Below are 16,146 nucleotides of genomic sequence, written 5' to 3'. Positions count from 1 at the left end.
TGACTTATTTCACTTTATTACATTAAAGGATAGACATATAGTCTTATGTGCCCTATCAATAGTATCTATTCATATAATCTTCTTTTACCTTATCAATAAATACTACTTATTTTATCTCACCTTTTCATTTATTTACATAAGCCACTTAGCACTTACAAGAACATATCCACTAATATAATCAAGCATACACACACACACACACATATATATATATATATATATATATATATATATATCACATACCATAACATTGGAGGAATTATTTCTTACCACAATAATTCTGTCACTGGCTAATCGCAAGCCAATGTTTATTCAATAACATAAGTACAATTAAATTGCACTCACCTTAGCCTTACTTTGATTCGATCCTAATATTTTGATTATTCCAGACTTGTTTAGGCTCAATATCTACATAAATATAACATTTCAAAACAATTATCAGAAGCCTAAACCTTAAACTTGATGTTAATAACTTAAGTCGATTTAATGAACCAAAATTCCATTTTTCCAATAGGGGGAATCGATACCCCCAGACTTCCCTCGTTCTAATTTTCTTGAAGCTAGACTGAGGGACAGATACTCTTATGCGTGGGCAAGCATTCTTAAGGCCAATGATGCTCTAAATGAAGGCTTCCTCTGAAGAGTTAGGATTAACAGCTCCAAACGGGTGTTCCTGGACAGATGGGGGGACTCAGGCCCTCTTTGGTGGAATGGAAGATACATGGATAACAATGTTGATCCTGTTAAGGTGGCATATTTTATGCTTCCTGATTGCCCCAAATGAGATGTGAATAAAGTTCGTTCGGTGCTATCAAGGAAGATGCAACAAAGGTTCTGGAAACGTTGATAGCAACCATTTATGGGGATAAAATCCTCTGGTGCCACCATAGCTCAGGTTCATACTCGGCCAAGTCAGGTTATAATTGGTTGAAGCTTCATAATAGCACGGCTATGGTCTCCGAGAAAATTTGGAATACTATTGCTAAGGCAAATGTTCTCCCAAAAATTCTAATCTTTGGTTGGAGACTCTGTCATGAAGCCCTTCCTTCTGGGGAAAAACTTAAACAGAACAGACTCGACGATGGTATGTGTAGCCTCTGTAACGGTTCGATGGAGTCAGCTCTGCATGCGATTAAGGATTGTCCTAAGTCGAAATCTATCATCAGTCTATCGGGACTTCCCCAAGCTATTGTTAAGTGGGAAGAGACCTCCTGCTTTGAATGGATTAAATTCTCGTTCCCTATACTAAACCGATAAGGATTTGATTTATTCCTCATGCTACTTTGGAATGTTTAGAATCATAGGAATAAATGGATCCATGATGTTGAGCTGTAAACGGATAAAGATGTCATCTTAAAAGCTTGGAATCTTCTTGGTGAGTTTAAACAGGTTTCCAATCCGTTCGCTTGCCTTAGCAGAGAGACTCCTCCCCACCGAATTCGCAAGTGGAGTAAGTCGGCGCAGGGATTTATTAAGATCAATGTGAATGGAGCGTTTAGTCAAGAATCTTATAAAGCCGTTATGGGGGTCGTGGCACGAGATTCGAACGGAATGGTCCATGGAGGAATGGCCAAACAGATTGATCCTCCTAATACGACTGAATCCACTAAAGCTTTTGCGTTTACTCAAGGAATTAGACTTGCTATCGAGAATGGGTGGAACAATGTGTTAATTAAAGGAGATGCTATCTCGGTGGTGAACAGACTGTCAAATAGATTATTGAACAAGACCCAGGACGTCTCTACAATCAGATTGTTGCTCAATGAGGCTCGTTCCCTTCTTGATGATTCCCCATCCTTCAAAGTGCATTATGTATATAGGGAAGCGAACAGAGTGGCTCACAGGCTAGCTCAATGGGCTTTATCAAACCACAATCCGATTTGGTTTTTCCTGGATGAACCTGAATGTATTAAACAACTTGTAATCGTTGATGCCATTGGAATATAAGTCATTTCTTTCCTCAAAAAAATGTTAAAATTCAATGTTGTTAAATGATTTTACTAAGGCTCAAACTTATAAAATTTTAAAAACGAAAATAGGTTATCAACACAAAATATATAATTTAAAAATTTTAAAGATGATTCTCTCAATGGCTTTATCGATCCATTAATGGATGTTATTGATGAAAGGTAGAAAATGATAAGAAAATTTAAAAAGAAAAAAAATTATATTAATATCGTTTTTAAATTTTTAACTGACGGTGATTAAAATAAAATAAAAAGATAGTGATGTTTTTAGAAGAAAAAAAAGTTTTGTGACCAAAATAGGGGAGAAATAATATGTTAATGACTAATTATAATTTATCCTATTAATAAGTGACTAAGCCGAGAAGTGACATAAACCCACAATTAGTATAATTTTTACTTTAGTCCCTTAAAAGTTATGAAATTTTAATTTAGTGTAATAATTAATTGCATTATGAACCTCTAAAATTTTATATATATAAAAATGAGGATGTTACTACATTATTTTGAGGTAGAGAATACCTGGGAAGTTTCTTGAGAGCTTCAACGGCTTCCTCGTAGGACTTGTTTCCCATGTCTTCTCTCTACAAAATTTCAAACCCTCAAATAAATTTTACAAGTTAAAATTTGACTCGTTATTTTATGATTCAATAGATCAGAGCGGAATTCGAAAAAAAATTCGGATTAGAATAAAATATAAATTGTGGGGTTAAAGACGAAATTTTATATTAAAAGGACTGGATTGAATTATTTATTTTAGAGAGGGATCTAAAATACAACCAACCCATTTTATCCAAATGTGTAGAATTTATTCACTAAATGAAGATTAAATTGTGAACGCCGATTAAAAGGGGGAACTAAGCGTTATTTAGCCAAAAGGGGGTGCATTTGATAGTGCGGCTTTTGGTTAATCAACGCCATACACGTGTCAGCAGTTCAGACAGTATGTTGCCATATTCACACAACTTAATTCTATTATCAGGATGAGGGAATAAAATATTGCAACGGTTCGAAAGTACCCTCAATTATTTAACGATAAAAGTTATATATTTTTATAGATGTCGTACTCGAATCTAAAATATAATCTCTTAATCATTGAATTTGTTTGATTCATGCACACAATTTGTTTTTATATATGATTTTTTTAATTACTTCAAATTATTATAAAACTATCATTAAGTGTCTTAAATAGTTACAAAATAGTCATTAAACTTATCAAATTATTATAAAATAATGCTTAAATTTATTAAAATTCATTATTATTTATAGTGTCACAATCAATAAGTTTGATAACCAAAAAAGATCATTGTTGATATAATTATTTAACCTCTGATTTACTTTATTGTAAAGGGACTAATGACATATTTTAATCAGAAAAAAAAAGTGAAAGCTTGGTGAATGAGAGCTTCTACTTCTTGTAGATGAGGTTTGAAAGTTGGAGATTCTTTTTTTTCATTTATTTATTGCATGTTGGACTTGCATTCAACGACCTTTCTCCACGTATACTAAACCCATGGTTTTTGTTGTAACCGTAGAAATATAAATTATATACTATATATATATTAATAGAAACGGACGCATGATTTCATATTCGGAGAAACAAACTTATAAAATTTTAAACAATGAATAACTTATAAAATTTTAAGAAGACGACAACATATTTTTAATAGAAAATACAAAGAAACTATCTAAAATATATAGTAATTTGAAAATTTTAGGGGGACGACCGCCCCCTCTAGGTCCATATATATATGGGTTAGAATCTACTTACACAATGTAAAACTCTTTAGTTTTGCACATATTTAGGACCGTTGGATGAGTGAAAATAGATGACAGATATTGACTCTTTTTTTCCAATGAATATCTTCTCATTTTCTATTGTTATCTCAACCGTTTATTTTCACTCATCCAACGATCCTAAATATGTGTAAAACTAAAAGAATTTTACATTATATAACAAGATCATATCCCTATATATGCAAATATATAAGAACGAAATCGAGATGGAACTTCATGATAAATATAAATATGAATAAAATGATGGTTATAATCAGATTGTTAAATCATCGATTTAAAATTAAAAATAGAGAGCTTTTGAACTAATTTATTTAATTTCAAAAATAAAAGGACCAGAAAGTTTAAACCGAAAAAATGACAGGTCAAGGTTCAATTTGTGTAATTTTAAAATTAAGGGAGACATGCAAACCAATTGTATCAAACAAAATGAGAGGCTGAGATTTAATTATCCCAATTTCAAAACTAAGAGGATCTAAATTGCAATTGAATCCAAAAAATTAGAGGATCAAAACTTAATTTTTCAAAATTTAAGAGGACCAAAAAAGCAATTAAAATCCAAAAATGAATAGAGGTCATGTCCCCTCCCACATTACACATAGCTTCGTCCCTCAATATAAACATAAAATTTAAAACAGGAAAATATATATTACTATTTAATTATTTTACTAAGTTTCGTTGTGACCGGTTAACCGATCAATAGTTCAATTGAAAAATAACAAAACTCTATATATTTTAAAGTTTAATGTAAATTATTTTATGAATATTTTTATCCTTTCCTATCTTTATAAAAAATTTAAATGTATTACTTCGAATTAGTACACATAACCAAAATCTTTTATAAATAAACATTTTACCACTCCACTAATAATCTTTTATTGATTTAATATAATTACTTTTAATGAATTTTACATACATAAAAAAATGTATTATTCACACACATATGCGTATCTCAAATACAAATAAAAGAAAAAAATAAGTAAAATATAGATTTTTCACCACTGATAACCCGCACATTGCAGACACAACTACTCGAGCTCATGATCTATAGGGAGAACAATAATCCTTTTAACCACTGAAAACACTAATGAATTAAAATAAAATATATATTTTTAACCACTAACAACGTACATATATTTTCAGACAAAATTGTTCGAGTCCATGACTTCTAGGGAAAATAACAATCCTTTTAACCACTGAAAACACTTAATGTATTCAAATAAAATATAGATTTTTAACCACTAACAATGCACACACATCTTGTAGACACAACTGTTCGAGCACACAACCTCTAGAGAAAACAACAATTTTTAACAAATGAAACCATCAAATGAGTTCAAATAAAATATGGATATAAAAGTTTGGTATAATGATCTAAAATATAAAAAAAAATTGGAAAAAGAAAATCAATGGTGGAAGAAGAAAGGAGATGATGGGTGAATATGGGGAGTTTCATGGAGATAAGGCCCTATCTCTAAAACATGGCTCACCTCTTGTTTTTGTTTTGAAATATTGTCTCCATCTTGCCATGAAGGGAAGGGTTTTGAGTTTTATGATATTGAGATTCGAATTTTAAATTTCCTTTTTTATATATTTTAAAATATTATATGAATTATGACCATAATGATTCAACATATTGATTGATAATTTAATCTTATAACTTTAATTTTAGAGGGATTAAAATTAAATCGTAACTTGAAAAAAGAATTTAATTTATCAGACACAGAGATTCAAACTCAAAACTTTACCGATACTGATATTTAAAAAATATTGCTAAACAGACATGAAAAATATGGGAAAAATGGTTTGTTAGATGTAAAGTAAGGTTTAGAGCTTACCTTCTTCGTGATGAATGAAGATTAGTCATATCCTTGTGAGATGGCCATTTTTTATCCAACCCAAGTAAGATTTTCCATCAAGTTCTTGTTTCTGCAATGAAGATGGCTCTCAATTTTGCAGATCTTCGAATTCATGGCATAATTTCCTCGAATGAATGTCAGTTTGCGTTCTTGACCGTGACAAATTGAAATATCGACACTTCTGTCTATGAAAACATCTGTCTATGAAGTTGTCAAAAAACTTAAAACATCTTCACCTTCCCTTTAGATTTGATTGAATTTGATTTTGATGGATTTGATAATCTTTGTAATAATGTCTACATTTTTAAGCCATGAAAATAATATCATGTTGACATTTTTGTCGTCTTCTTTCTACGTATATAATATTTTTTGGATAGATTTATAAGGAAAGTAATTATTTTTTAAAATATTTTTTCTAAATATATTTATATAAAAATTATGAATATTAATATTATTAATTAAGTCTAATAACTTAATGAAATGATTATATTATATATTTAAATGTAATTATATAAATTTTATAAAAATATTTAAGATAAAAAATATTACTTGATTTTAAATATTAAAATATTATATCAAATGGTACAAATTAATGTGCCGAAATGATCAAAATATATATTAAAAAATTGACCAAAATAAAATTGAAAATATTTTTTGAATGGTATGATGCAATTACAAGTTGGTATCTATTCATAATAGAATTACACACCCTGTAGATGCGATTATTCGAATTCATAACTTTAAAAGAGAATAACATTCTCTTTAACCATTGAAATCTCTCAAAAGGTTCAAACATAAAATATTTTATACCGACTTAAGATTAAACATAATATATATATATATATATATATACCTATCCAAAATTTTAATTATCCATCTAATTTAAGATTAAACAAGGTGAGATTAATTTTGAACTGACCTGGATTAACTTATTTTATGTTGAAATTTAATTATAAAAATACTATAATTATTTAAAGATTAAGTGAATAATAAAACTCGTAAGCTTGAACTGGACAAAAGGGACCTAAACAAAAAAAATTAAATATAAAACTTTTTAAATATAATATAGTCTAATTCGATCCATAAATAACTCTAATTCAAAATCTACATGATTATGACTTTTTGAATAATGTTGTCATGTTAATGTCATTTCCTCGGGGGCAATAGAAGACTATACACGCCTATTTTAAAATAGGATAAAGTAAACAAATGGTTCTCCGATGATAATATATTATTTTATTAAGTCCCCTAATTATTAAAAATTATAAAAGGATCTCCAACTATAAGATAAAGTTTGTTAAGTCTATCGACTATTAAAATTTATAAAATGATCACTCGACTATTCATATATTCTAAAATCATCCTTTTTCGTTAAAAAATTGAAACATGTTTGAGATGGACGTTAACATGCTGACTGAGATATGATAAAATCATATTTTAGTGATGTTTACTAGCATCGACGTTGCTTTCAAGCACTAACTCACCAACATAATGTTGCAAGCATTGCATTGATGATATAATGTAAACGAAGATTCGATCCATAAAATACAATTAAAACGATTCTAGGATCATTTTAACATTTCTTTGTGAATGGGTTATGTCCATCTCAAATGGCCTCCAATATTCAACATAAAAGGACAAGTTTGGAATGATTATTTTTTAATTTTTAATAATCGGGAGACTCAATAAAACAACTACATATAGTTTTAGAATTATTTTATAACTTTTAATAGTCAGTAGACTCAATAAAACAACAGTCTTATAGTCGGGAGACCATTTATGTACTTTACTCTTTAAAATATATTACTCTTAGAGGAAAATAAAACAAGTCTGCAATAATAGTATAGAAGTAATATTATTCGAGTCTATTTTTTTATTTTGAGTGTATAAAATTTAAACGATTATGTTAATTTTAAATACCGCGTTCAATATATTAATCTAAATAAATTTGTTTCTAAAATAATAACTTATATGATATAATAAGTATGTTTCTTATTTTATTCTATTATTTATGACAATTAATATTAATATTTTTATTTTGCAGGAGTAATTTTACTTAATTACAATATTTTTATAGTTTTTATTAATTGTGATAAGTACAAGATATATTTTGTTTAAAGATAATTCAATCCTTTGACATTTAACCTTCGTACCTCTGATATTTTTAGTGCTTAAACCCGAGATCTAAAAGAATAAAAATATTTTTTTACCACTGTGATCATCAGGGTTCGTGATTTTATGTTTAAATTTAATTAAAATAACGTCCTATGCATATTTGAAAAATATTTTTTTAATTTTAAAATATTAAATGAATAGCGAAATTGCTTTAAATTTGAGGTGGGCCGAAAACGAACCTATGACAACAAGCCCTTGACACCTCCTCTTGGATGGGGAAAATTGCTTAAAGGCCATATTCAGACTTTCATCCCCCAAATTTGATTATATGAATATGAAAATATAGTACCAACCAAGTGATTTAGTGATTAATAGATTTATTATTATTATTTTAAATTTTGTATTCGAGCATTATGTATATAAAAGTATGAGCGTTCATTGTTAAACGATTAATAATTTTTAAATAGATATTATCTTATATTTATGTCATATTTATAAAAAATATATAGAAAAAAACTACACGGGTAACCACCAAACTATTATCCATTTTTATTTTGACCACCGATGTTCCAATTTAAACGATCAAACCATTCAACTATTTAAATGCTTCAATCAAGTCACTTTCCTTTAACTTTTAATAGAAGGGTTAACAAAATTAGTATAATTACATATTAAGTCCTCAATACTTATATAGTTTATCATTTTGATCTTAATTTTAATTTAATTCAATAGATATAATATTCTAATCAAGTGGTGACATACATCATCATTTTATTAAAGGATTTTTTATAATTTAAATTTATTTAATTTAATTTTTTTTGTTCAACCAAATGGTGACATGTGTCACCATTTGATTGAAGGTAAAATAAATTTTAAAGAACAGCAATATAGAAGGGGTTGAGAGGGACTCGAACTAGATATTTAAGTGTGGATGCGCGCGCTGCAGCCACTAGGCCAAACATAGTTTTGTATTACTTTTACACATTTATATGCAATATATTTTATTTAATGGCAAAAAAAAGGAAGGAAGGAAAATTAGAGTAACTCAAACCTAGGCCACTTAAATAGCTTAGAAGCACAAAACCACTTAAACAAAGCTTGCATTTGATAAAAAAATTGGATAGATTATATATATATATATATATATTAAACACTAGTTTGTACAAGATTAAAAAATGAATTTAAGATTTATATATTTTAAAATTAAATATAATATTTTATTTTTCACATTTATAATTTAAGGATTATATATAATCTTAAATTGAGTCTTTTTAATTTAATTAATGATTTTATTTTTATTAAAAAATAAAATGTACAACTTTAAATTATACATTTTCAATTACACAATCCAATAAAAATAATTAAATTATTAAATTATAAATTTTGAACTACACAATTCAATAAAAATTAATTAAAATATAAATAATTTGTACATTTTATTATTTAATTAATATCAACATTAAATTATAAATTTTCAATTACACAATCAAATAAATAATTCATTAAATTATTAAATTATACATTTTGAAGTACACTTCCAATAAAAATTAATAAAATAAAAATGATTTGTACATTTTATTATTTAAATGTAAATTAAAAAGACTCAATTTAAGATTGCTATATGATACTTAAATTATAAATGTTAAAAATAAAATATTTAATTTAATTTAAAAATACATAAATATTAAATTCATTTGTATTAACCATGTATAGGATTTGTTCAAATGGTTTGAATGCTACTTAATAATCTTAATGGGCTGAGTTCAAATCACATTATTGTTATTTTCTGTTGAAAATATTTTGATGTTTAGATATAACAAATAAAGTACTATTGAATTTTAAGATTTTATTTGGTTAAAAATTATATATTCGATTAAATTATTCGAATATAAAAAATATTACTCCAAGTTTTCAAATATCAATTTTAATCCTTACTTAAGTGTAAAACTGTGTTTTAGTCTTAAAATATTTTTGAAACAATTTTTACAAAGTATTTTGAACCTCAATCAGGTCAAAAATGATTTTTACAAAGGGTGGTACTGATACACTCTTGAATGTATGGATACACCCCCAACATCGAATGTAATTTGGGTACCAATACACTATTGGATGTATCGATACACCCCCTACATCGAATGTAATTAGTGTACCGATACACAGACGATGTATCGATACACTCCTGGCTCCGAGAAACATCGAATGTAATTAGTGTACAGATACACTTGGGATGTACCGATACACTAAGTCAACCAACAGTCGAAATATTTGAATTTTACACTGAGTGTACCGATACACCTAGAGAGTGTACCGATACACCCACGCTCCTAACAGATTTGTTAATGATAATTACACTATAACGATTCTATTAACTTCACAAATGATCCTCAACGTTCAGAAGTGATCCAAGGTGTATTTAAACAAGCTGAGGTGCCATTGATCAATAACAAAAAACAAGAATTGAGAGAGAATCAAAGAGAAAGCCTTAAACTTATCGTTTGGGCATTTTTCAAGCCTATTTCCATTCAATATTCTTTTTGCTTTCAAGAACACCATTTTTACTCAATTGTATTCATTCTTGAGTGTTATTTCTTTGTTCTAGAATTGTGCAAACATCTTGCCTTGTGAGGTTTTTCTGTAAGTTTGCGAAATTTGTAATTTTCTCTTTGGGAGAGAATGTTCTTAAGAATTTAGGGTATAATTCTTGATTGAGTTGTAAGGTTACTCTTTGTCCTCAAAAGAAAGAAAAAAAAATAAGTGAATTTATTGGAAAATCCTTAGTGTGGATAGTTAAGATAGTGGACGTAGACTTTGGTTGAGAAAGTCGAACCACTCTAAATCGCCGTGCAAATATTTTCAATTTTCTGTAAAAGATTCCACCAAAATTTTTATTGCCAATTCACCCCCTCTTGGCCGATTCATCGATCGATTAACTCAACAATTGGTATCAGATCTACACTCATTTGAAGGTTTAACCACCTCTTGAGTCGATTTGGGAAGAGTTATATCGATATTCAAGTCATCAATGACCTCCACTTCAAACTTCGCCTTCGGTCTTGATTCAATGTCCGTCAACAAGCCTCCTTTCTTATATGGAGCTAATTATGCTTATTGGAAGAATATAATGAGGTAATTCATTCAAGAAAGTGACATGTGAGCATGGAATATCGTGGAAGACGGATACATCATACCATATACTCATTCAAGATTGTGGAGTGAAGAAGAGAAAAAAATGTTTCAGCTCAACTCAAAGGCTATCCATATTATATTTTGTGCTCTTGGACCAGATGAATACGGGAGAGTTTCATCTTGTACAACCACCAAGGAGATATGGGATAAACTACAAGTCACTCATGAAGGCACAAACGAGGTAAAATAATCTAAAATTAGTCTTCTAACTCATAGCTATGAAAATTTCAGGATGAAACTGGATGAAGATATCAAAGCTATGACGGATAGATTTTCCATGATTGTCAATGGTCTCAAATCATATAGAGAGATCATTCCAAATGTGAAGCTTGTAAGGAAGTTAATATATTCTTTTCCTAAAGCTTGGCAATCGAAGAAGAATGCGATCATCGAAGCTAAAAATCTAAAGTCTTTAACTCTCGATGAACTCATCAGTTCTCTCCTCACGCACGAAATGATGATTTAAGATAAGGTAGACCTCAAGAAGAAGAACGAGATAAAGAAGGAGGCAGAAAAGAAGAAAAATGTTGGAGTTGCTCTCAAATCCACAAAAGTTGAGAGTGATTTTGATGATGACGACGATGAAGAAATGACATTATTTGTCAAACGGTTCAAAAAATTAATGAAGCCCGATAGAGGAGGAAAATTTAAAAAAAATGAAGGCTTCAAAAATGAACCAAAGGAGAAGGACCCGATCATTTGCTACGAACGCAAAAAGCTCAGGCATGTCAAATACGATTGCCCGCAACTAAATAAAAAGGGTCAATCCAAGAAGAATCACAAGGTACACGTGGCTACTTGGAGTGATGATGATGAATCATCAAATGATGAGGAACAAGAAGTAGTGAACCTGTGCTTGATGACCACCGGGGAAGATTCTCAGGTAACCTCTAATTCATATGATTTTGAAGATTATTCTTTTGATTAGTTAGTAGAAGAATATATTGGGTTGGCTTCGGATTATGAGAAATTATTTTTGAAATAAAAAAATGATATTTCAAAATTGAAAAAAAAATGATCTCATATCCAAGAACAATGATCTTGAAGGTAAAATTAAAGAATTACAAATCAAAATCGAAGATTTTGAAAAGAAAATTTTTGATTTGCATAATTTACTTTCAAGAGTTCATGACGATCATCAAAAAGAAATTGCTGATCTTAAAGCTTCTTTTAATAAAGTTGGAACAAAACGTTTTGAAAATGAAGAAAGTTCGAAATCCAACTTTGTTAGAAAAAGTTTTAAAAACTACAATCATAGAGGTCCCCAAAGAACCTCTAATGGTAAAATCGTTAGAATTATATGGGTTCCTAAAGAACTCATTACTACTAAATATAAGAATATCCTACAAAAATGGATACCCAAGGGGACTACAATTTTAGAAACTAATGAATATAGACCCAAAAGAAATTGGGTACCAAAAATTAGAAATTAATTTATGTTTGTAGGAAAAGGAGAAATGCTACAAGGCGCAAAATACAAGTTCAAATTCATGGTTACTTGATAGTGGATGCTCAAGACACATGACCAGAGACAAGAGCCGGTTTATAGAGCTTAACGACAAAAATAGAGGAGTGGTAGCCTTTGGTGACAACTCAAAAGGTTACTGTTGAAAACATTTTCATGTTTCGATATAACAAATTAAGTTAAATGAATTTTAAGATTTTACAAATGATTTTCTAAAACTATATTCGATTTAATTACTCGAATATCAAATTATTACTCCAAGTCTTTTAAGATCAATTTCAAATCTTACTAAATGTGTAAAATTGTGTTTTATACTTAATATATTTTTGAAATAATTTTAACAAAGTATTTTGAACCAAAATCAAGTCTAAAATCAATTTTTCAGAGTGATGCACCAATGAACCAATTCATGCATCGATGCACCATGAATTAAATTGAACATCGAATGCATTTCATGCATCGATGCACATACCATGCACCGATGCACTGAGAATGTTATGAAAACATCGAATGCATTTGATGCATCGATGCACCAGTCATGCATCAATGCACTCTGGCTATTTTGAAACATCGAATGCACTTGATGCATCGATGCACTCTTAGTGCACCGATGCACTAAGGGTCCAACGATCAAAATATTTGAATTTTACACTGATGCACCGATACACCATGGGTATGCATCGATGCACTGACGCTCTCAACTGCTTTAATTAATTATTTTCATACTTAAATGGCTCTATTGACTCCACTAATCATCCCCAACGTTCAGAAGTGATTCAAGGTGTATTTAAACAAGCTTATAAGCCACTGATCAATAACAAGAAACATCAAGCAACTAGAATCAAGAGAGAATCAAAGAGAAAGCATCAAACCTCAAGTTTGAGCATTTCAAGCCTATTTTTCATTCAATATTCATTTTGCTTTCAAGAACACTTATTGTGCTCAATTGTATTTATTCTTGAGTGTTCTTTCTTTGTTCTAGAATTTTGCAAACATATTTGTCTTGTGAGGTTTTTCTTGTGAGTTTGCAAATTTGTAATCTTCTCTTTGAGAAAATAATGTTCTCAAGAATTGGGGAATATTCTTGATGGAGTTGTAAGGTTATCTCTTTGGCCTCAAAAGAAATAATAAATTAGTGAATTTGTTGGAAAATCCTTAGTGTGGATAGCTAAGGTAGTGGACATAGACTTTGGTTGATAAAGTTGAACCACTCTAAATCGCTGTGCAATTACTTTCAATTTTCTACATTCTGCAAAAGCTTCCACAAAATTTTAATTGCCAATTCACCCCCCTCTTGGTCGATTCTGTCAATCGATTAACTCAAAAATTGGTATCAAAGACTCAATCATTTGAAGGTTTAATCGCCTCTTGAGTCGATTTGGGAAGAGTTACATCGATTATCAAGTCATCAGTGGCCTCTGCTTCAAATTACTACTCCGGTCTCGATTCGATGCCCGTCAACAAGCCTCCTTTCTTCAATGGGGCTAATTATGCCTATTGGAAAATTAGGATGATGTACTTCATTCAAGCAAGTGACATGGGAGCATGGAATGTCATAGAAGAAGGATACATCAAGCCTCTCACTCATCCAAGATTGTCGAGTGAAGGATATATAAGAATGTTCCAGCTCAACTCCAAAGCCATCCATATCATATTTTGTGCTCTTGTACCAGATGAATACGGAAGAGTTTCATCTTGTACAACCGCCAAAGAAATATGGGACAAACTTCATGTCACTCATGAAGGTACTGATGAGGTAAAAAAATCTAAAATTAGTATTCTAACCCATAACTATGAAAATTTCAGGATGAAACCAAGTGAAGATATCAAAGCTATGACGGATAGATTTTCAACGATTGTCAATGGTCTCAAATCGTATGGAGAAATCATTTCAAATGAAAAGCTTGTGAGGAAGTTAGTCTACTCCCTTCCAAAATCGTGGCAATCAAAGAAGACGGCAATCATCGAGTCTAAGGATCTAACGTCCTTAACTCTTGAAGAACTAATTGGTTCCCTTCTTACTCATGAAATGATGCTTGAAGATGAAGTGGACCTTGATAAGATTGACGAGACACCAAAGGAGAAGAAAAAAAAATTGAGTTGCTCTCAAATCCACAAAAGATGAGAGTGATTCAAATGACGATGATGATGACGAGGAAATGACGTTATTTGCCAAACGATTCAGAAAGTTGATGATGCCCAACCGAGGAAGAAAATTCAAACGTCATGAAGGCGTCAGAACTGAATCGAAGAAGAAAGACCCAATCATTTGCTATGAATGCAAAAAGCCTGGGCATGTCAAATATGATTGCCCACAATTGAAGAAAAAGGGTCAATCCAAAAAGAAGCACAAGGCTCATGTAGCTACATGGAGTGATGAAGAAGGTTCCGATGAAGAGGAACAAGAAGTTGCAAACTTGTGCTTGATGGCTATCGGGGAAGATTCTAAGGTAACCTCTAAGTCATTCGATTTGGATGAATTATCTTATGATGAGTTATTAGAGGATTATAATGGGTTGGCTTCGGATTATAAGACTCTATTTTCAAAATACAAAAATGATATTTCAAAATTGAAAAACAAAAATAGTCTTATATCCAAGACCAACAATGAGCTTGAAAGTAAGATCAAAGAATTGCAAATCAAAATTAATGATTTTGAAAAGAAAAATATTGATTTGCATAACTTACTTTCAAAAGTTCATGATGATCATCAAAAGAAGATTGATGATCTTAAAACTTCTTTTAATAAGGTTGGAACAAAAAGTTTTGAAAAAGGTGAGAATTCGAAATCCAACTTTGTTAAGAAAGGTTTTAGAAGCTACAAACATAGAAGTCCTCAAGGAACCTTGAATGGTAAAATTGTTAGGAGTATATGGGTTCCTAAAGAATTCATTACTACTAAAGATAAGGATGTCCTTTATAAATGGATACCAAAGGGGACAAGGATTTTAGAAACTAATGAGTATGGACCCAAAAGAATTTGGGTACAAAAAATTAGAAATTAATCTATGTTTGTAGGAAAAGGAGCATTGCTACAAGGCACGGGAAACAAATTCAAATTCATGGTACCTTGATAGTGGATGCTTGAGACACATGACCGGATACAAAAGCCGGTTCATAGAGCTTAACGCCAAAAATAGAGGAGAAGTGACTTTTGGTGATAATTCAAAAGGTCACATTGAAGGTATTGGTACTATAGGTAATATCTCGTCCATAAAAATTAAAAATGTGTTATATGTGAATGGATTAAAGCATAATCTATTGAGTATTAGTCAACTATGCGATAAGGGATTCAATGTCATGTTTAAAATTAATGTTGTAAAGTCGTTGACATTGCATCTTATCGGGTTATGCTTGTTGGTCATAGAATAGGAAACATATACATGGTGCATTTAGATTCTATTGATATGACTAATTTGTGCCTAGTTGCTAAGGATGAACATGATAGTTGGTTATGGCATAGGAGACTAGGACATGCTAGTATGAGTGTTTTGCAACGGCTAATTCAAGGTGATTTAGTTTGAGGGTTTCCTAAGCTTAAATTTGATAATGATAAAATCTGTGATGCTTGTGCTAAAGGAAAACAAAAGCAAGTTTCTTTTAAATCCATTAATGATGTGTCAACTAGTAGAGTATTACAATTGATACATATAGATCTTTTTAGGCCAACTAGGACTACTAGCTTGGGTGGAAAACAATATGCATTTGTCTTGGTAGATGACTATTCTAGATATACTTGGGTTTTATTATTAAGTACTAAATA

The 16,146-nt window shown here is 30.2% G+C and overlaps 1 protein-coding gene across 1 annotated transcript; it reads left to right on the top strand.

Annotated features, from left to right (window-relative positions):
- The first annotated feature begins 623 nt into the window (after nucleotides 1–623).
- On the top strand, nucleotides 624–1,947 carry LOC120136527. Its single transcript, XM_039152533.1, has 3 exons — nucleotides 624–748; nucleotides 798–1,084; nucleotides 1,361–1,947. Exons 1-3 carry the CDS (start codon nucleotides 624–626, stop codon nucleotides 1,945–1,947), a joined length of 999 nt encoding a protein of 332 aa, XP_039008464.1.
- The last annotated feature ends 14,199 nt before the right edge of the window (nucleotides 1,948–16,146 follow it).

The sequence above is a fragment of the Hibiscus syriacus genome, unplaced genomic scaffold (assembly GCF_006381635.1).
Source record: "Hibiscus syriacus cultivar Baekdansim isolate YM2019G1 unplaced genomic scaffold, ASM638163v2 tig00110633_pilon, whole genome shotgun sequence".
In the NCBI taxonomy this organism is placed as follows: domain Eukaryota; kingdom Viridiplantae; phylum Streptophyta; class Magnoliopsida; order Malvales; family Malvaceae; genus Hibiscus; species Hibiscus syriacus.
This window is presented reverse-complemented; position numbering and strand designations above follow the sequence as displayed.

Coding starts and splice junctions, on each gene's coding strand:
- LOC120136527 (XM_039152533.1), top strand. CDS start 624: ATGAAGGCTTCCTCTGAAGAGTTAGGATTAACAGCTCCAAACGGGTGT. Junction 749..797: donor ACAATGTTGATCCTGTTAAG/GTGGCATATTTT, acceptor ATGTGAATAAAG/TTCGTTCGGTGCTATCAAGG. Junction 1,085..1,360: donor ACAGAACAGACTCGACGATG/GTATGTGTAGCC, acceptor TCATCTTAAAAG/CTTGGAATCTTCTTGGTGAG.